This window comes from Perca fluviatilis, chromosome 13, assembly GCF_010015445.1.
Source record: "Perca fluviatilis chromosome 13, GENO_Pfluv_1.0, whole genome shotgun sequence".
Lineage (NCBI taxonomy): Eukaryota > Metazoa > Chordata > Actinopteri > Perciformes > Percidae > Perca > Perca fluviatilis.
In genome coordinates, this window is record NC_053124.1 from 38,683,651 (window position 1) to 38,706,558 (window position 22,908).

Sequence of the window (22,908 nt, forward strand, 5' to 3'; positions counted from 1 at the left end):
TGAAAAATCGGAGATTGTAGTACAACTCCCACACACCGTGATACAAGAATGTGAGAACCCGTTGGAACAGCAAAGTTGCGATGATGCAGTCAGTCAGTAAACAGTATCGTGAAATCCAACAGGCCTTGCAGGAGAAAGATCAGCTCCACAGAATGGATGGCATTCAGCTGGATGTGTTGAACACAGTTACTGAGTTTTTGCTGCCTTTTAAAGCGGCGAAGTGAAGAGTTGAGGGAGGGTGATACGTATCCAACTATTCAGCTGGTCGTGCTTTGGTTTTTAAACTGAAGAAACACTCGCGAGCCCCAATACGGTGATCCGGATTACATGGCTTATATTCGGGCACAGGCGCGCGCAACGCTAAATGAGAAAATGTCCATCAGCGTCACCCACAAGCTTGGAACGTTTCTTTGTCCCCGTTTTAAGTCCTTGAAGATGTTTCAAGCGGAGGAAGCGGCAACGTGCGGAAACCAGGCCAGAAGACTTTGACAGTGCGCCGGTTACACCTCCAGCAAGTCTGAGGGCAGCAGACCGAATCAGCCGATGCCTCGAGGTGAGTATTGTAACACCAGCAAATAGATAGGTGTTTTAGCTATAGTGGTCTAATGTATGTTTTAAATGTTAAATATTGTTATATTTTATTTTTTAGTTGCGACGAAGCCGAGCGAATCAAAAGAAAAAGAGATGATTTTAGTGAGTGGGAGGATGAAAGTGATGTTGCCGCCGAGAAAGACGAGGTTCAGCTACATTGAGGGACAGTTCTTTTGGACGGAGAGGGACATTCTAAAATTCTGGCAGTCCCAGTCAATCTCCTTTCCTGTGCTTTCCAAGCTGTCAAAAATGATACTCTGTATCCCGGCCACAAGCGCATCAAGCGAGCGCACATTCAGCTCTGCTGGCCGGGTGCTAGAGTCTAGGAGAAACAGATTAAATCCCGGTACAGTGGATGCCATTCTTTTTTTGCACAGCGAACGCAAAAACGCCAAATGAACATTCCTGTGTGTTTAAAAAAAAAAAAATATGTAGCGTACTAGGTTGTAAACTGTTGGCTAAACTTTTTTTTTTTTTTTTTTTAGCCTATTAGATGATTATAAACGCTGCTTTAAATGTTTAAATAGTTTATCACATGATCTGATTTATGGTCTATTTAATTTATATTCATAATCTTCTGTTGTTGTCAGTTAAAAGGGCAATGTTTCTGCACTTTCAGGCTGTAATAAAGGATATTTTCATTTCCATTACAGTGCATGTCTATTTAATGGTCGCAGGTGCGGGGCGGGGCGGGTTGTAAAAATAGATAAAGTGGTGCGGGGCGGGCTGGGGCCGGGCCAAATAATTTCATTAATGCGGGACCCGCGGGTTGGAATAAAAGCCGACCCGCGCATCACTAGTCTGCGCCCAGCTGGAGTCGGAGGCTCTATCGCACCTTCAATTTGAAAGTGTTGGCTGCTGACTCGTGTGTTCGTTGTAAGGAAGTTGTCTCATCGGATGTTAATCGCCCACCGTTTATGTAATTCATTGTCTTTGGGAAAAGTAAAAAAACTAAGAGAAGAATTGCATCTTGCAGACACTGTACATTGCGGCACACAGCAGTGGTGGCTGGAAGAGCCGTCATCCCGTCTTTGAAAGGACACTTTTCGTACGTTTACACGTCATCGCGTTATTAGTCAAGTATTACAAGTAAAAACATTAACATAAACAACACAACAACTACGAAAATGAACAGTTTTGGATGTTTTGACGACAAGCATTCAATGGTAGCATACGGTAGCACAGCATTGTACAATAACCGGAAGTTTACATCCATCCTGAGATTTAACTGGAAATACGTCATGCTTGCCTGTTCTTTGTGTGAATGATTTACAGTCAAAATAATTTTTTTCCTGTATTGTATATACATGTGTTCCCATATATATATATGCATATATATATATATATATATATATATATATAATATATATATATATATATATATATATATATCTTACATTCTTACAAATCTTACATTTTTCCTTTTTGTTATGTTAATGCCATTATAACTTTGTTATACTGCTCAAAAGACATTTAGTAGCTATTCGTACTTCTGGTCATGGTTGTGCCTGTTAATTTGAGATACAGAACGTGCAGAGAGAGTGAAACATGTGATCACGGTGAGTAATAATGTGACATGAGCAAAAAAACGCTCAAAAATGGCTTGGTTTAACTTTCCCCTCAGACAAAGGTGACAAGATTCACCCTCACACACAACTTTTCATCTTACAATTATGATCAACATAAATGGTAACTTCGTTTTCAACCTGGAATGATGGGAACAACAATCTTTTTACATTTGGGTAAATAGAGTCCAGATACAATTAAAAAAAAGGCCCTTTAAAGGAATAGGTAAACTAACTACCATAATATTTAAAAGTTTTCTCAGAGCTGTGAAAATGCAATAAAATATTTGTCTTTCTTCAAATGTGTATTTTAATCATTTATCTTGCTGTGTGTTTTTCTAAAGAAGCCTAAAACACTTCCGGACCTTTATTTTGAAGCTCAGCAACTAATCTGCACCGGAAGCTGTAGTCTTCACTGCGGCTAACTTCACACTTTGAACAAGATGGCGTCTAGCAGAAAGGTTGTGTAGAGAAAGAGGTAAATGGGTAAAAGTCCAGATGCTGAGAGCGTTGGTGGAGCAGCGACTAACTGCGGCTGCTGAAGAGATATTTGGGCTGTTTGAAAGAACGATAGCAGAGTACGAGGAGGAACTTTGTCGTTCAAAAGAGGAGAACGAGCGACAACGGGAGCTACTGGACGCTGTTTACAACCCTCAGCTTCGGCTACACAGAGCAGGTTTGGTCCCTTTACTTCTTCCTCTCTCTCTGGTTAAACTGACAGCATGTTTGTTCAGCCTGTCGACGCTTCAAAGCCTCGACTGCTTCTCTGCAGCAGTACAGCAGTTACTCGGTTCAACCCAAGGCCCTTAGCTGAACGGCATCCCACTTTCTCCCCCATTTCCTGTTTTCAAAGTTGCTGACGATTGCATACTGCAGTATGTAGTATCTACTGCATATGTTCGTCAGTAGTATGCAGTATGTAGTATCTACTGCATATGTTCGTCAGTAGTATGCAGTAGCCTATGTAGTACCTACTGCATATGTTCGTCAGTAGTATGCAGTAGCCTATGTAGTACCTACTGCATATGTTCGTCAGTAGTATGCAGTATGAAACGATGCTGAAGTTAGCTTCTGATTCATCAGGGAAACATAACTTCCATTGCTGAGTGACTGATCCGCCATTTTTTTTAACCTCTGTATTGAAAGCGTGTTAGTCATTAAGGTCAATTATTAATTATGCCTAAACCACACTTAGATGAGTGGAAGCTTGATTCTATTTGTGAAAATGCAATAAAGGGGGATCTCCCTGTTCTTTGTCATATATAGACTGTAGAATATAAGCAGTTAAAGTTATTTTTGTGCACGCTGCAAAAGAAGCTGTGTGCAGTCATTGAGGAAGTGGTTCAAGGAAATGTCACTGACTCATAGAACGTTCAGCTTGAGCCGTTAACAGTAGTTTAAGCCTTTTATGGCGCAAGAGTGCATTGTGTACCGCACAGATAAGCAGGAACACAGGAAAGGCAGTTAAAGCTGCCAGAACAGACGAGGAAGTTGCACCACAAGGTCGTGTGTGTGTGTGTGTGTGTGTGCGCGCCTGTCTCTGTGTGTGTGTCTGTATCTGTGTGTTTTGTGAAGATAACAGTTTCTGTCTAGAAACTAGGAGACACCCCTCTGTGAGGAGAGAATAAGGGCGGGGGGGGTCCTGTTTTCTGTTTACCTCTTTTTACATCAGACACATTAGAATAAGTGAATTCTTCTTTTATTGCATTTTCACAAATGGATAATAAATAAAGCTTTCACTAATCTGAAACTGTGTTTTAAGAATATTGAGCCTCTGAATACAGTCAGAGGATCAGTCCCTCAGCAATGTAAGTTATGTTTCCCTGATGAATTGGAAGCTGACTGCAGTATGTAGTACCTGCAGTATAAAGTACGCAGTACATACTGCATATGTTCATCAGTAGTATGCAGTATGAACCAGTTAAATGGCTTTATTCTGCAGTATTCTAGGCCAGGCTGAGCCTTTGAACAAGCTCTTAAATCACTGGGCAAAAAAGAACTCACACCACCACTGCAAAGGAAAAATATAAGTTTTGGAGCTTAGCATTTTTGGTTTGTTTACTTTATAAGATGTGGAAAATTTAAGAAACTGAAACTTAATATCGTACAAACATTAATTATAAACTTAAATATTACATTAATATTATTAGATGTTATGTTATAATTTATTTACAAAGCTATCGAAGAGAAATGGGTATCTCTCTGCCCTGTCAGGCTGTGTGTGTGTGTGTGTGTGTGTGTGTGTGTGTGTGTGTGTGTGTGTGTGTGTGTGTGTGTGTGTGGTGTGTGTGTGTGTTTATGTTAAAAACGAATGAGATCGGGAATAAACGCCTCTCCTGAGAGAGCTTCAACTAGCTCACAGCGGGGCTGTGAAGGTGGACAGGCTGGGAGGCCAGCCAGCGAACCCGGCAGGCACCCGCAGACTGACTATGGAGCTTCTGAACTCCAACACCGTCAGAGCAAATTTGCAATTAGCCATCTGAAACAGAGGGATGTGACATCCTTCCAATCTATTGTCATCCTTCTTTAGGCAACATTGGCACTCCAGCTGCTTTGTTAATGCCTCTTTGGCTTTGAGGGCTTCCTCTTGCTGTCTCTGGGCCTCCTAGGTCTGCAGCTCTAGCCTTTGGCATTCAATATCACCACATGAGTCCTCTCCTCCAGTGTACCAGCAGAGAGAGGCTTCTTCCAGCAGAACCGCATCTAAACAGAGCAGTGACGTCAAGCAAAGGCTTATTATACGCGAGTTGCAGAAAGACGATAGTTTACAATTATTGTGATTCAAGTCAGCACGTGATAATTTTATGAGCCAGTTTGTTTGTACTGTAGTTTGTATCGTTTTCTTTCCTGTGCCTTGTAAATATAAAATAGGCCTATTTTAATTCAGATGGGCACAATTTTATGTGCATTGATTTAATTATTTTGCCCTGTCTGCCTGTAGAAAGTAGCCTACATTTCATTAAAATTACTATAGATCTACATCACTTGATATTATTTGTTATATAGCCTGCCTATCAATTGTAATTAATCGCAACAAACATGGAAAATATTTGACCTGAACTTTTCCCATTTTGTCCGGTAAAATGAGAACCTTACAGGTAACATGACCGGCACCACTTTTTTTCTAGCAGAAACTCTGCTAGTGGGATTACTAAATTAGCTAAAAGTAATGTCTAAATGGTTGAAATAGTTAGCTAAAAGTACTGACTAAACAGTTGTCTGTATTTGATTTTGTTTCCTGCAGATGTTGAGCAGCTGTTGGTGGTTAAAGAAGAGGTTCCCCCTGAGCAGCAGGAGTGTAGCGCCAGTGTGGACCAACAGGAGCCAGAGCCCCCCCCACACATTAAAGAGGAACAGGAGGATCTGTGGAGCAGTCAGGAGGGAGATCAGCTTCAAGGGCTGGAGGAGGCTGATATCACCAAGTTCCCATTCACTCCTGTCCCTGTGAAGAGTGAAGATGATGAAGAGGAAGCTCAGTCCTCACAGCTTCATCAGAGACAAACTCAACACATGGAAACAGAAGCTGATGGAGAGGACTGTGGAGGACCAGAACCAGCCAGGAACTCACATCCACATTTACAACCAGAGACTGAAGACCAGACTGGAGACTCTTCTGATCCTGAGACTGATGACAGTGCTGATTGGAAGGAGACCAGAGAACCTCAGTCAGCTTTAAACTCTCTGAAACATGATTCAAGATGTAAGAAAACATTCAGCTGCTAAAAGTACTGTCTAAACAGTTGAAATATTTAGCCAAATTACTGACTAAACAGTTGAAATAGTTAGCTAAAAGTACTGACAAAAAGTAACGAAATTAGTTTGGTAGATTATTTCTCTGTGGTAACAATGGGCCTCATTCACCAACCGTTCTTACGAAGAAATGTGTTCTTAACCCCCACTTACGTACTTTTTACGAAGATTCTGACATTCACTAATGTTTTCTTATCTTGGATTTGTTCTTATTTAAGAACACAATCTACGAACACTCAAGAGCACTCTTACGCACATTTGAGTGATGACAATTTACTCCAAATAATTGGTTACTGCATTTTATTTAATTCTACAGTCATTTACAATGATAGTATTGTACTGTAATGTATTTCTGATCATAAAAAAAAAAAATCATAGTATGCAAAGCAGCACTAACACTGCAATTTGCATCAGCAATTAAACTGATTAAATCCTATGTTATTTAGTGATTGATCGCGCTATTTATAGGGCCAAAATGCAGTGGTGGAATGTAACGAAGTACAAATTCTTTTGTTACTGTACTTAAGTACATTTTCTAGTATCTGTACTTTAATAATAGTGAGTAATTTCGGGTCCCTTGGGTAATAGTTACCTCGAAGCCAAACACCCTCGAAAAGCTTTTTCAGCTGGGTCGAACATTGGGAGAGTTAGCGTAGAGTAGCGTTATCAGCTGAATAGCTTAGCGCAGGGGCTAATGGACCCAGTGATGTATCTCGTAAATGACCCCACTAATAATGCCCGAAATGATACCAAACTTCTACAGTAGTACAAATAGGTTATGCATTCATAAAACGATGGATTGGAAAGTTTGTAAGTACACCAGAAGTTTATGTAAATAACACTTGCCTGCTGGCTTCTGATCTCTGGTGCTGCTGTAAGACGAGTGCTTAGGGCCGTCTACAAATTACAACACCGAAAAGAGATGCAACAAAAATATTTATTAATTTAATGATTAAATAAGGTAATGTCTCCAAACTTACTTGTCCTGCTAGGACAAGTAAGTTTCGGTAGTTTTGGTATCATTTCGGGCATTATTGGTGGGGTCATTTACGAGATACAAACCTGGGTCCATTAGCCCCTGCGCTAAGCTATTCAGCTGATAACGCTACTCTACGCTAACTCTCCCAATGTTTGACCCAGCTGAAAAAAGCTTCTGGGGGGTTGTTTGGCTCGAGGTCATGGTGCAAAGGACCCTAGGGTGAAATTACTCCGAACCATCACTTTAAGTAGAATCAATAGTGCATACTTTTGACTTTTACTTCATTACATTTTGCAGCAATTATCTATACTTTCTACTCCACTACATTTCTACAACGTTACGTTACATTTTTCTGATCAGTTTTTCCTCCTGCCAAAACGTCTTCCTGACCGTCACACGTTTGTCTCACCAGTGAAGTTTGGTTGCCATAGATACTGCATATATGGGGCACCGCCGATCCTTCATTGGCTTCCAAGCCGGCTTCGGTGCTCCAGAGACTGGGCGCAGCGCCGCTGACCCTCGGTAATACATCCTCCGGTAAACGTGAAAATGAAAATGTTTGTTTTTTATTATTCTCGTTTTTAAATCATAGTTGCCTCTCCACCACCGTCGTTTACTTCTCCGCCAGGCAGCATAAGACGCGTTCATATCTTATTTATTTGGCTGGACCTCTTCACATCTCCCCATTTTCGCTTACTTGCATTGTAAAAGAAAATAAAACCGTATTAAAATACATCCATGAATAAAACCAACCGCATTCCGATTCTAACAACATATTTCCGTTTTTATGCTGGTTAGGATAGGAACTTCTTTTAAAAGCCAGGCCTTGTTTGTGGTAGTGGACATCTTCTACTTTAACTAAAGTAAATATGTCTCTGGTTATTTGTACTTTTACTTAAGTACTGAGATTCAGTACTTCCTCCACCACTGCAGTGTACAAGTCATCTGCGACTCCGACAACAATCTCTTGAATGCAGTCTCCCGCTTCCCATGAGGTCCACAGGAAGTGTCATGTCCTTATATGGGAATTTGCAGGGCGTTTTCGTATGCTAATTAGGAACAACTGGCACGCGCTTTCAATTACGAAGACGTGGGATTCATCAATCCTAACAATTCTGTTGTTTAAGAACATGTCATGAATCCGACGTAGACTTTTCTTAGGGACTTTCTTAAGAACATATTTAAGAGAAAACTTAGAAAGATATTGGTGAATGAGGCCCAATGCTTTTTGGCAATAAATCTTATACCGTTGGAAAGCCTGTTTAGTTCCCTTTCAAATGGTGCCCCATTTGTAAGGAACATGCATTTGTGGGATGAGCAGCAGCACTGAGTATGTGGGTTGCGCCCATGAAAAATTTTCCAAATCTTCTCTGCCAATGCCAAACAGCTTATTCTGCCATTGACTCGTTTGGTGAATTGGATGTTTGAAGAAACAAGACATATTGGCAATTGAACAATTTATTCACAAACCACAGCCTCAGTAGCATGTGGAAGAACCATACACAGCCACAACAGCCTGGCACCTCCTCCTCATGCTGGTCACACACTGCTGCGGGATGGCATCCCATTCTTCAACCAGCAGTCCTGACCTCAACCCCATTGAACACTTGTGGGATCAGTTTGGGCGTGCTGTTCGTGCCAGAGTGACCAACACGACCACATTGGCTGACTTGCGACAAATGCTGGTTGAAGAATGGGATGCCATCCCACAGCAGTGTGTGGCCAAGCTGGTGACCAATATATCTTATTTCTTCAAACTTCAATCATCCAATCCACCAAACACCAAATGAGTCAATGGCAGAATAAGCTGTTTGACATTGGCAGAGAAGATTTGGCAGATTTTTCATGGGTGCAACCCACATACTCAGTGCTGCTGCTCATCCCACAAATGCATGTTCCTTACAAATGGGGCACCATTTGAAAGGGAACTAAACAGGCTTTCCAACGGTCTAAGATTTATTGCCAAAAAGCATTGTTACCACAGAGAAATAATCTACCAAACACAAATTTCCTTACTTTTTGTGCTAAGTTTAGTTGGTTAAAAGTACTGACTAAACAGTTGAAATAGTTATCTAAAAGTACTGACTAAACTGTTGAGATAGTTAGCTAAATGTACTGACTAAACAGTTGAAATAGCTAAAACTACTAAACCGTAAGATGTTATTGCAGGAAGTTGTCAGATTCAGAATCAGAAAGGGCTTTATTGCCAAGTAAGGTTTTTGCACGTACAAGGAATTTGTCATGGTGACTGTTGTCGGTAGATTGGCAGCTCTAACCTTCACATGCTCCAGTCCATAATGATAGCAGTTTAGTCTAAGATGAGCTAATAGCTAATACATCCATGGAGATACAGTACATACGCAACCGGGGAGATGATAGAGCCTGGGAGGCAGCGGCTAGCTAACGTGGCTAAACGTGCTAACACTGTCAACAGTGCTAACACAGCTAGTGGAATTACTCCCTAGTTCGCTAAAAGTACAGACTAAACATTTGAAATAGTTAGATAAAAGTATTGTCTAAACAGTTTTCTGTATTTGATTTTGTTTTCTGCAGATGTTGAGCAGCTGTTGGTGGTTAAAGAAGAGGTTCCCCCTGAACAACAGGAGTGTAGCTCCATCGTGGACCAGCAGGAGCCAGAGCCCCCCCCACACATTAAAGAGAAGCAGGAGGAACTGTGGAGCAGTCAGGAGGGAGAGCAGCTTCAATGGCTGGAGAAGGCTGATATCACCAAGTTCCCATTCAATCCTGTCCTTGTGAAGAGTGAAGATGATGAAGAGGAAGCTCAGTCCTCACAGCTTCATCAAAGACGGACTCAACACATGGAAACAGAAGGTGATGGAGAGGACTGTGGAGGACCAGAACCAGCCAGGAACTCACATCTACATCCACTTTTACAACCAGAGACTGAAGACCAGACTGGAGACTCTTCTGTTCCTGAGAATGATGACAGTGCTGATTGGAAGGAGACCAGAGAACCTCAGTCACCTTCAAACTCTCTGAAACATGATTCAACATGTAAGAAAAAATTCAGCTGCTCTGAGTGTGGGAACAGATTTACCTTCAAGTCACATCTGAAGACACACATGAGAAGTCACACAGGAGACAACTCTTTTAGCTGCTCAGTTTGTAATAAAATATTTAGCCACACGGCAGCTCTGAAGAGACACATGAGAACTCACACAGGAGAGAAACCTTTTAGCTGCTCAGTTTGTAATAAATCTTTTTCACAGAGTGGAACTGTACAGACACACATGAGAACTCACACAGGAGAGAAGCCTTTTAGCTGCTCTGAGTGTGGTAAAGCTTTTACTGAAAGTGGAAACCTAAAGAAACACATGATAACTCACACAGGTGAAAAACCTTTCATCTGCTCAGTCTGTAAGAAATGTTTTACACAGAGTGGACATGTACAAAAACACATGAGAATCCACAGGAGACATACAGGAGAAACACATGAATGTGTTGGTCATATAAACACAGAAGCTGATGCAGAGGACTGTGGAGGACCAGAACAAGCCAGGAACTCGCATCCACTTTTACAACCAGAGACTGATGACCACATTGGAGACTCTTCTGAGACTGAGACTGGTGACAGTGCTGATTGTAAGGAGACCAGAGAACCTCAGTCAGCTTTAAACTCTCTGAAACATGATTCAAAATGTAAGAAAACATTCAGCTGCTAATAGTACTGTCTAAAGATTTGAAGTAGTTAGCTAAAAGTAATGACTAAATAGATTAAATATTTAGCTAAAAGTACTGACTAAACAGTTGAAATAGTAGCTAAAAGTAATGTCTAAATGGTTGAAATAGTTAGCTACAAGTATTGCCTAAATAGTTGAAATAGTAGCTAAAAGTACTGACTAAACAGTTGAAATAATAAAGGTAAAAGTACTGACTAAACAGTTGAAATATGTAGCTAAAAGTACTGACTAAACAGTTGAAATAGTAGCTAAAAGTACTGACTAAACTTTTGAAATAATAAGCCAAAAGTACTGACTAAACAGTTAAAGTATTTAGCTAAAAGTACTGACTAAACAGTTAAAATATTTAGCTAAAAGTACTGACTAAACAGTTGAAATAGTAGCTAAAAGTACTGACTAAACATTTGAAATAGTAGCTAAAAGTACTGACTAAACAGTTGAAATAATAAAGGTAAAAGTACTGACTAAACAGTTTAATTATGTAGCTAAAAGTACTGACTTAACAGTTGAAATACACTCACCTAAAGAATTATTAGGAACACCCTACTAATACCGTGTTTGACCCCCTTTCACCTTCAGAACTGCCTTAATTCTTTGTGGCATTGATTCAACAAGGTGCTGGAAGCATTCTTTAGAAATGTTGGCCCATATTGAGAGGATAGCATCTCGCAGTTGATGGAGATTTGTGGAATGCAAATCCAGGGCACGAAGCTCCCGTTCCACCACATAACAAAGATGTTCTATTGGGTTGAGATCTGGTGACTGTGGGGGCCATTTTAGTACAGTGAACTCATTGTCATGTTCAAGAAACCAATTTGAAATGATTCAAGCTTTGTGACATGGTGCATTATCCTGCTGGAAGTAGCCATTAGAGGATGGGTACATGGTGGTCATAAAAGAATGGACATAGTCAGAAACAATGCTCAGGTAGGCTATGGCACTTAAACAATGCCCAATTGGTTCTAAGGGGCCTAAAGTGTGCCAAGAAAACATTCCCCACACCATTACACCACCACCACCAGCCTGCTCAGTGGTAACAAGGCATGACGGATCCATGTTCTCATTCTGTTTACGCCAAATTCGGACTCTACCATCTGAATGTCTCAACAGAAATTGAGACTCATCAGACCAGGCAACATTTTTACAGTCTTCAACTATCCAATTTTGGTGAGCTCGTGCAAATTGTAGCCTCATTTTCCTATTTTTAGTGGAGATGAGTGGTACCCGGTGGGGTCTTGTGCTGCTGTAGCCCATCTGCCTCAAGGTTGTGCGTGTTGTGGCTTCACAAATGCTTTACGGCATACCTCGGTTGTAATGAGTGGTTATTTGAGTCAAAGTTGATCTTCTATCAGCTGGAATCAGTCAGCCCGTTCTCCTCTGACCTCTAGCATCAGCAAGGCATTTTCGCCCCCCAGGACTGCAGCATACTGGAGGTTTTTCCTTTTTCAGACCATTCTTTGTAAACCCTAGAAATGGTTGTGGGTGAAAATCCCAGTAACAGATCAGATTGTGAAATACTCAAACCAGCCCGTCTGGCACCAACAACCATGCCATGCTCAAAGTTGCTTAGATCACCTCTCTTTCCCATTCTGACATTCAGTTTGGAGTTCAGGAGATTGTCTTGACCTGGACGACACCCCTAAATGCATTGAAGCAGCTGCCATGTAATTGGTTGATTAGATAATTGCATTACCAGAAATCTTACAGGTGTTCCTAATAATCCTTTAAGTGAGTGTAGTATTTAAAAGTACTGACTAAACAGTAGGGCTGCACGATTATGGCCAAAATGATAATCACGATTATTTTGATCAATATTGAGATCACGATTAATTATCACGATTATTTCTTGTTTTATTGTCACATAATTATATAATTATAACTGCTTTTGCATCCATATTGTGCTACATTCCTCCTTTATTGAAGGATACTGTGAAGGAGTATGCCATTTCAGCTGTTGTGCGACCGCTTTCCACACATGCATGTTTGCCGTGAAAGATACAGGCAACGCAATTTTCTGTTCACGTTAACGGCGCATGTGGTGCCTGGTATCTACCAGACGAAATAGCTACGTGGATTTCTGTGGCTCATTACACTGACACTTACATGTCTGCGTTGCGCTCTGATGCTCCGAGACCCACGTTAGAGGCAACGTAAACATCGCTGAATGTCACGCTAGTAAACACTAATAACACGTTACACAGCAGGTAACGTTAGCCTACCGTTAGCCACAGTAGTAACTGGATTAAAACACGGCTAAAATGCTGACTGCTAAACAGTGTAGTGTGTCTGTATTTCACTGTAGGATTCCAACAGCGGGACGTCCAACAGTCTGCTGCTAAAGCTATGAGCTAACAGACACAAACTAGCACTGGTCACTGCTGTTGTCTGAAAAACAACACAGACGGGACAAAACGTTGCGTTTACTGGTAAACTGGTAAACATTGTGACCGGCTTATGATGACCGACTGCTACCTGTTGTGGAATTTTCCTCACGTTACTCTGTCCTCTGTGACTGTCTACATCTAGAAACTAAGCTGCGCGGTGCAGGCAGGGAACAGCTCTGATTGGCTCATGGAGACATGTGATCAGACAGTGGTTTATGGAGCGCTAGATTGGCTTTGCAAAAACTGTTCTATGAAGAGAATGACGCATTTTAAATATCGCTTGATCACGCAAATTTGATCATGGGAAGCCAAAATCGTGATCGTGATTAAAATTCGATTAATTGCGCAGCCCTACTAAACAGTTGAAATAGTTAGCTAAAAGTACTGTCTAAACAGTTGAAATATTATCTAAAAGTAATGTCTAAATGGTTGAAATAGTTAGCTACAAGTATTGACTAAACAGTTGTCTGTATTTGATTCTGTTTCCTGCAGATGTTGAGCAGTTGTCGGTGGTTAAAGAAGAGGTTCCCCCTGAGCAGCAGGAGTGTAGCTCCAGTGTGGACCAGCAGGAGCCAGAGCCCCCCCCACACATTAAAGAGGAACAGGAGGAACTGTGGAGCAGTCAGGAGGGAGAGCAGCTTCAAGGGCTGGAGGAGGCTGATATCACCAAGTTCCCATTCACTCCTGTCCCTGTGAAGAGTGAAGATGATGAAGAGGAAGCTCAGTCCTCACAGCTTCATCAGAGACAAACTCAACACATGGAAACAGAAGCTGATGGAGAGGACTGTGGAGGACCAGAACCAGCCAGGAACTCACATCCACTTTTACAACCAGAGACTGAAGACCAGACTGGAGACTCTTCTGAACCTGAGGCTGATGACAGTGCTGATTGGAAGGAGACCAGAGAACCTCAGTCAGCTTTAAACTCTCTGAAACATGATTCAAGATGTAAGAAAACATTTAGCTGCTCTGAGTGTGGGAGAAGATTTGGCTTCAAGTACAGTCTAAAGACACACATGAGAACTCATACAGGAGAGAAACCTTTCAGCTGCTCTGTTTGTAAGAAATCTTATACACAGAGAGGAGATTTACAGAAACACATGAAGATCCACACAGGAGAGAAGCCATTTAGCTGCTCGGAGTGTGGGAAAAGATTTGTCTTCAAGTCATATCTGAAAAAACACATGATGACTCACACAGGAGAAAAACCTTTTAGCTGCTCTGAGTGTCAGAGGAAATTTGGCCGCAAGTCCAATCTGGAATATCACATGATAACTCACACAGGAGAAAAACCTTTCAGCTGCTCTGAGTGTCAGAGGAAATTTAGCTTGAAGTCAGATCTTAAGAGACACATGAGGATCCACACAGGAGAAAAACAGTTCAGCTGCTCTGAGTGTCAGAGGAAATTTGGCTGCAAGTCAAAGCTGAAAGATCACATGATAACTCACACAGGAGAAAAACCTTTTAGCTGCTCAGTTTGTAAGAAAAGATTTGGCCACAAGGAAAGTCTGAAGAGACACATTAGAACTCACACAGGACAGGATCCCTTCAGATGCTCAGTCTGTGAGAAATCTTTTACACAGAGAGGATATTTAAAGAAACACATGAGAATTCACACAGGAGAAAAACCTTTTAGCTGCTCAGTTTGTAAGAAATCTTTTACACACAGTCAAAGTTTACAGTCACACATGTTAGTCCACACAGGAGAAAAACCTTTTAGCTGCTCTGATTGTGGTAAAGCTTTTACTGAAAGTGGAAACCTGAAGAAACATGTAAGAATCCACACAGGAGAGAAACCTTTTAACTGCTTAGTCTGTAAAAAATCTTTTACACAGAGTGAAACTTTACAGTCACACATGAGAATTCACACAGGAGAGAAACCTTTTAGCTGCTCAGTCTGTAAAAAATCTTTTACACAGAGAGGAGATTTACAGAAACACACGAGAGTCCACACAAGAGAAAAACCTTTCAGCTGCTCAGTCTGTAAGACATCTTTTACACAGAGAGGGAGTTTACGGTCACACATGGCCGTATTCCACAAAGGAGAGAAAAGATTCTCCTGCAGTGTTTGTGACAAAAGATTTGCCTGGCGTTCTCATGTCAAAACACATAAATGTGTTGGTCATATAAACACAGAAGCTGATGTAGATGACTGTGGAGGACCAGAACCAGCCAGGAACTCACATCCACTTTTACAACAAGAGACTGAAGACCAGACTGGAGACTCTTCTGAACCTGAGACTGATGACAGTGCTGATTGGAAGGAGACCAGAGAATCTCAGTCAGCTTTAAACTCTCTGAAACATGATTCAAGATGTAAGAAAACATTCAGCTGCTAATAGTCCTGTCTAAACATTTGAAGTAGTTAGCTAAATGTACTGACTAAACAGTTGAAATAACTAAAAGTACTGACTAAACAGTTGAAATAGTAGCTAAAAGTACTGACTAAACAGATGAAATAGTTAACTAAAAGCAATGTCTAAATGGTTGAAATAGTTAGCTACAAGTATTGCCTAAACAGTTGTCTGTATTTGATTTTGTTTCCTGCAGATGTTGAGCAGCTGTTGGTGGTTAAAGAAGAGGTTCCCCCTGAGCAGCAGGAGTGTAGCTCTAGTGTGGACCAGCAGGAGCCAGAGCCCCCCCCACACATTAAAGAGGAACAGGAGGATCTGTGGAGCAGTCAGGAGGGAGAGCAGCTTCAAGGGCTGGAGGAGGCTGATATCACCAAGTTCCCATTCACTCCTGTCCCTGTGAAGAGTAAAGATGATGAAAAGAAAGGTCAAAAAAAAAATCTAATCTAAGCTGTTCACATCTACCTATACAGATAGCACCCTTTTTGCGATTGCGCCCTATTGATTTTTAATGTACAACAAGATGCAAACAGCAAAGTAAAGGCAGTATTATGAGTGTTCTCTTTTCCTGATGAACAAAACAATATCTCAGTGCCATCCCACGACTAACCATTGCTGTTCTTTTCTACTGCAGCATTCATATTGCAGAAAGGCTTTACCTTACACTCTATTTAATTACTTCAGGCCAAAAATGTTTAAAGGCAGATTTTTTTAATTGTTAATATGCAATTCAACACCAAGTCAAATCTATAAGATCAAGTTTGCAAGACTTCACTGTTTTTATTCAAGGGCTACTAATAATGAAACATAGCTTAGGCTATATACTTTTCAGTGAAAGCTTTTTTATTATTTAAATTCAAACTAAAAAATGGTTTTACAATAACAATAAATAAACACTGTTTTATTCATCTCAGACACGTCTGTGCCTTCCGTTAGCAACGACGCATCCATGACGGGTAGTGGCCTTGCCAAATAGTGGTTACCATTAGACGCGTACAAATCATGACGCTAATATGCGAGTAAACTTGTTCCGGGTTTTGTGCTATAAATTAATATTTAATAGCAAAGTTAGAAGTTGACAGTTTTAATTGCATGATTATTTTATGTCAACATACAGTCATAACCTACTGTTGTTAAAAGTGAAACCAGAATAGGCTATAAGGCTGTCTGTGCGTCATAGCACAAACACGATTGACACAATGGATCGCGATAATGACAAATAGTCTATTGCATTATTGTATCATTATTTCTATTATTATTTTATGTTAACATGCTCGGTAACATGCAAAACCTTCCGTCGTGAATTGTGAAAGATTGTGGACATGTCTTAACAGACAGGATAATAAATTGCATTCGGTACGGTTTATACAGGGTACCCCCAGGAGAAGTTAAATTTAAGACTTTTTAAGACATTTTTAATACCACCTAGGATGAAATTTAATGCCAACTTCACAGCCATATAGTGAAAAATCAGTGTGGATTTTAGGCATGAGAAAATAATGATTTACCAGGTAATGTCACCTGAATTTAATAAAACATTTTATTATAAAACTCAACAATCATATTTAGTTCACAATAGCTCTGTAAGGCGTGTTTGTACTCTAATAATATAAAATAATAAAGTATTTGTTGCATGAATCGCTCTTATGCTATGAAAAACCAAAATAAATAGGATGATAAAAAATAAAATATGTGCATTATGTCACAATTAGTTCCACCTTGTCTAGATAAGATAATATATAATGTAATATAATATGCCAATTTAAATGCCATTTGCTTCAGTGATTGTTTCATCCCGTTCTGCTTATGCGTCTAAAGGCTGCTGTAGCGGGAATAAGGAGTTGGGCTCTGTTTTTTTTTTCTCCCTGGTGATTGGCACATCTGGGTAATACCGTCAAATGTGCGTTAGCATGTTGGCTGCGTTTCAAACATACCCTACCAAAGGTGGAGCACCGCCGACACTGTCATCGTATTATTCACAACCCTCTCTCCGTTGCTAGCTGAACGGGAACCGGCAGTCGGGTCTTCCAGCTCCCCCGTTTCGTTAGCACTAGACTGACTGGCACACCGATCCACTTGTTGTGCTAACCTCGGCCACATTGCTCTCAGCCTCGTCCGCCAGCTGGTCCGCATCTCTGGCCAGACCTTCAGACACTTGCCCATTCTAACCGACGAGCTAACGTTAGCTTGTTGGTAGCACGGTACGAGAAGTTTTATTTTCTTTCGCGACAACTGATTGATTTGCGCCTGAGCTTGAATTTTGGATGTTACAGCCTAGCTACATCTGTGTGTTGCACGCTCACAATCGATCATACACCAAAACGTTCAACAGATTGGTCTACCTTATCAGCTGTCTCGATTGTGTCACTATAATCCAAAAACTTTTAGACCGTTCTTTAGTCCTCCAGACGTGTGTTTTTAAACAAACGGGCTAAGGAGACAAGTGTGTAGCTACGCTACAGCATTAACAAAGTGAAACTCATGGCTGATGCATCTTATTGAGCTTTCACTGATTGAGACGATTGAGACACAGGAAGTTCTCAAAAACACTATTAAGTCTGTAAACATTAAACATCACAAAATTCACATTCATTCAACGGACCTAATATTTCTTGTTGCCTTACAAAAATATTTTTTGTTCTCATCGGATCTGCATCGATCTCAGATATGGCATTTCTAAAATCAAATTGACGGAAATCCGTCATAGCAACGGAGAACTTTAATCCCTGCAGTCCTCACAGCTTCATCAAAGAGAAACTCAACACATGGAAACAGAAGCTGATGGAGAGGACTGTGGAGGACCAGAACCAGCCAGGAACTCACATTTAGCTAATAAATTACCGTCTAAACAGTTGAAATAGTAGCTAAAAGTACTGACTAAACAGTTAAAATAGTTTGCTAAAAGTAATGTCTAAACAGTTGACAATAGTTAGCTAAAAGTACTGACTAAACAGTTGACATAGTTTTTTCTTTTTTTCCTTTTTTAAGATTATGTTTTTGGGCTGTTCCGCCTTTAATGGACAGGACAGCTAGGTGAGAAAGAGGCTTGAGAGGGGGAAGACATGTAGGAAATCGTCACAGGTCGGACTCGAACCCTGGACCTCTGAGTCAAGGCATATACCTCTATGTACAGTGGGGAGAACAAGTATTTGATACACTGCCGATTTTGCAGGTTTTCCTACTTACAAAGCATGTAGAAGTCTGTAATTTGTATCATAGGTACTCTTCAACTGTGAGTGACGGAATCTAAAACAAAAATCCAGAAAATCACATTGTATGATTTTTAAGTAATTCATTTTCATTTTGTTGCATGACATAATTAATTGATACATCAGGAAAGCAGAACTTAATATTTGGTACAGAAACCTTTGTTTGCAATTACAGAGATCATACGTTTCCTGTAGCTCTTGACCAGGTTTGCACACACTGCCGCAGGGTTTTTGGCCCACTTCTCCATACAGACCTCCAGATCCTTCAGGTTTCGGGGCTGTCGCTGGGCAATACGGACTTTCAGCTCCCTCCAAAGATTTTCTATTGGGTTCAGGTCTGGAGACTGGCTAGGCCACTCCAGGACCTTGAGATGCTTCTTATGGAGCCACTCCTTAGATACCCTGGCTGTGTGTTTCGGGTCGTTGTCATGTTGGAAGACCAGGCCACGACCTATCTTCAATGCTCTTACTGAGGGAAGGAGGTTGTTGGACAAGATCTCGCGATACATGGCCCCATCCATCCTCCCCTCAATACGGTGCAGTCGTCCTGTCCCCTTTGCAGAAAAGCATCCCCAAAGAATGATGCTTCCACCTCCATGCTTCACGGTTGGGATGGTGTTCTTGGGGTTGTACTCATCCTTCTTCCTCCAAACACGGCGAGTGGAGTTTAGACCAAAAAGCTCTATTTTTGTCTCATCAGACCACATGACCTTCTCCCATTCCTCCTCTGGATCATCCAGATGGTCATTGGCAAACTTCAGACGGGCCTGGACATGCGCTGGCTTGAGCAGGGGGACCTTGCGTGCGCTGCAGGATTTTAATCCATGACGGCGTAGTGTGTTACTAATGGTTTTCTTTGAGACTGTGGTCCCAGCTCTCTTCAGGTCATTGACCAGGTCCTGCCTTGTAGTTCTGGGCTGATCCCTCACCTTCCTCATGGTCATTGATGCCCCACGAGGTGAGATCTTGCAGGAGCCCCAGACCGAGGGAGGTTGGCCGTCATCTTGAATTTCTTCCATTTTCTAATAAGTGCGCCAACAGTTGTTGCCTTCTGAGCTGCTTGCCTATTGTCCTGTAGCCCATCCCAGCCTTGTGAAGGTCTACAATTTTATCCATGATGTCCTTACACAGCTCTCTGGTCTTGGCCATTGTGGAGAGGTTGGAGTCTGTTTGTGTGTGGACAGGTGTCTTTTATACAGCTAAAGAGTTCAAACAAGTTTTAGATTCCATCTCTCACAGTTGAAGAGTACCTATGATAAAAATTACAGACCTCTACATGCTTTGTAAATAGGAAAACCTGCAAAATCGGCAGTGTATCAAATACTTGTTCTCCCCACTGTGTATATATATATATATATATATATATATATATATATATATATATATATATAAATATATAAATATATATATAAATATATATATATATATATATATATATATATATATATATATATATAAATATATATATATATATATTTATATATATATATATATATATATATATTTATATATATATATATATATATATATATATATATATATATATATATATATATATATATATATATATATATGTGCGCCTGCTCTACCAACTGATCCAACCGGGCCACAACAGTTGACATAGTTAGCTAAAAGTACTGTCTAAACAGGTGAAATAGTTAGCTACAAGTATTGACTAAACAGTTGTCTGTATTTGTTTTGTTTCCTGCAGATGTTGAGCAGCTGTTGGTGGTTAAAGAAGAGGTTCCCCCTGAGCAGCAGGAGTGTAGCTCCAGTGTGGACCAGCAGGAGCCAGAGCCCCCCCCACACATTAAAGAGGAACAGGAGGAACTGTGGAGCAGTCAGGAGGGAGAGCAGCTTCAAGGGCTGGAGGAGGCTGATATCACCAAGTTCCCATTCACTCCTGTCCCTGTGAGGAGGGAAGATGATGAAGAGGAAGCTCAGTCCTCACAGCGTCATCAGAGACAAACTCAACACATGGAAACAGGAACTGATGGAGAGGACTGTGGAGGACCAGAACCAGCCAGGAACTCACATCCACTTTTACAACCAGAGACTGAAGACCAGACTGGAGACTCTTCTGAACCTGAGACTGATGACAGTGCTGATTGGAAGGAGACCAGAGAACCTCAGTCAGCTTTAAACTCTCTGAAACATGATTCAAGATGTAAGAAAACATTCAGCTGCTCTGAGTGTGGGAAAATATTTAGCTTCAAGTCAAATCTGAAGCAACACATGATAACTCACACAGGAGAAAAACCTTTTAGCTGCTCAGTTTGTAAGAAAAGATTTGGCCTCAACTCAATTCTTAAAAAACACATGTTAACTCATAGAGGAGAGAAACGTTTCAGTTGCTCACGTTGTGATAAAAGATTTGGCAACGGGTATAATCTGAAGAAACACATGAGAACTCATACAGGAGAAAAGCTTTTCAGCTGCTCGGTCTGTAAAAAATCTTTTTCAGAGAATGGAAGTTTAAAGAAACACATGAGAATCCACACAGGAGAGAAGCCTTTTAGCTGTTCTGACTGTGGTAAAGCTTTCAGTGTTAGCGAATACCTGAAGACACACATGAGAACTCATACAGGAGAAAAACCTTTCAGCTGCTCAGTCTGTGAGAAATCTTTTTCACACAGTGGAGCATTAAAGTCACACATGGCGGTCCACACAGGAGAAAAACCTTTTAGCTGCTCAGTTTGTAAAAAATCATTTACACAGAGCGTATATTTAAAGGCACACATGAGAAGCCACACAGGAGAGAAACCTTTCAGCTGCTCTGAGTGTGATAAACGATTTGGCCAGAAGGAACATCTGAAGAGACACATGATAACTCACACAGGAGAAAAACCTTTTAGCTGCTCGCTTTGTGATAAAAGATTTGGAAATGATTATAATCTGAAGACCCACATGATAACTCATACAGGAGACAAACCTTTCAGTTGCTCAGTTTGTGATAAAAGATTTGGCGTCCGGTCAATGCTTAAAAAACACATGTTAACTCATACATGGGAAAAACCTCAGCTCAGTCTGTAAGAAATATTTTACACAGAAAGAAAATTATAGAAACACATAAGAACTCATACGGGAGAGAAAAGATATAGCTGCCCAGTGTGAGTGTTGAAAGATTTATATAGAAGACACAACTGACACGCCACATGGCAGTAGAGTTTACATTCTCTGCCCGAGCTCAAACTTGACGATATTTTTCACCGCTATCCTCGGGCAGGGCAGGGCCGGGCCGGGCCGGGCCCTTGATCAAGCATTTGTGTTTTCTTAATCATTACTTTATTAGCCTAATTGGGTGGGGCGAAAGCTATGCCTCTCCAGCTTCTCCCGTAGCTCTGGGTGTATGTCCTGCACTGACTTTAGTGGGAGGTAAACTGTGCCTCCCCCTCTGCAGCACTGTTGTCGACCAGTGCGTCGGCATGCAGACCGTGGCGAAGGACGGTATTAATTAGGTGATCGAGACAAGAAAGTCTCGTATATGGTTCCAGGGCTTTGATTATGTTGCTGCCTTGATCTGTTCCCCACACTATTCAGCTGAGGGAACTAGGGTCGAGTTTTTTTTTTTTTAACGTTTCTTCATTCTGATCCATTTGCGATCCATTCCATTCTGAATAAACAAACTGCAGTTTAGCCTGCTTTGTCCTTGTTGTATTATTCATTAAGATAATTCTAAACAGATTTCTGTAGTTCAAACAACTCTGAATTATAGTTGAGAACGTCAGTGATAACGGCCCATGTATTAAAAAATTGTTGGGTTTAAATCGGGCTCAGGCTCATAATTACAGTTAATGTGTCGGGCTGGGCTCGGACACAACGTGCACAGGCTCGGGTTGGTTCGGGCTTGATTTTTTTGGGCCTGATCCAAGCTCTACATGGCAGTTCACACAGTAGAGAGAAAATACACATGCAGTGTTTGTGATAAAAGATTTGCCCATAGTACTATGTCATAAAACATGAATGTGTCAGTTGTCACAGCTTCATCAGACTGAGGAGAAGAGAGGCAGAGCCTCCAGCCAGCAGAGAAACTCAACACATGGAAACATAAGCTGATGGAGAGGACTGTGGCGGACCAGAACCAGCCAAGAACTCCCATCCAAATTCACTTTTACAACCAGAGACTGAAGACCAGACTGGAGACTCTTCTGAACCTGAGACTGAAGACAGTGCTGATTGGAAGGAGACCAGAGAACCTCAGTCAGCTTTAAACTCTCTGAAACATGATTCAAGATGTAAGAAAAGATTCAGCTGCTCTGAGTGTGATAAAGCTTTTACTGAAAGTGGACACCTGAAGAGACACATAATAATTCACACAGGAGAAAAGCCTTTCAGCTGCTCTTAGTGAGATTTAGCATGAAGACAAATCTTAAGGTGC

At 41.0% G+C, this 22,908-nt stretch overlaps 2 protein-coding genes across 2 annotated transcripts; both read left to right on the plus strand.

The window, feature by feature from the left end:
- Nucleotides 1-7,327: 7,327 nt before the first annotated feature.
- LOC120571005 (oocyte zinc finger protein XlCOF8.4-like) lies at nucleotides 7,328-13,905 on the plus strand (the record flags this gene model as incomplete). Its single annotated transcript, XM_039819690.1, has 4 exons — nucleotides 7,328-7,407; nucleotides 9,836-10,116; nucleotides 10,189-10,236; nucleotides 13,463-13,905. Coding segments are annotated over exons 1-4 (852 nt in total), but the record flags the coding sequence as incomplete, so codon positions are not given.
- Nucleotides 13,906-14,070: 165 nt separating this feature from the next.
- LOC120571006 (oocyte zinc finger protein XlCOF7.1-like) lies at nucleotides 14,071-22,680 on the plus strand. The gene is made up of 2 exons (XM_039819691.1): nucleotides 14,071-14,387; nucleotides 20,651-22,680. Exons 1-2 carry the CDS (start codon nucleotides 14,071-14,073, stop codon nucleotides 21,561-21,563), a joined length of 1,230 nt encoding a protein of 409 aa, XP_039675625.1. The 3' UTR covers nucleotides 21,564-22,680.
- Nucleotides 22,681-22,908: the final 228 nt, after the last annotated feature.

What these genes read in the sequence shown, in the direction of transcription:
- LOC120571006 (XM_039819691.1), top strand. Translation starts at nt 14,071, where the DNA reads ATGAAGATCCACACAGGAGAGAAGCCATTTAGCTGCTCGGAGTGTGGG. An exon ending in CAGAGGAAATTTGGCTGCAA is followed by an intron (nt 14,388 to 20,650) that starts GTCAAAGCTGAA and finishes TTGGAAGGAGAC; the next exon opens with CAGAGAACCTCAGTCAGCTT.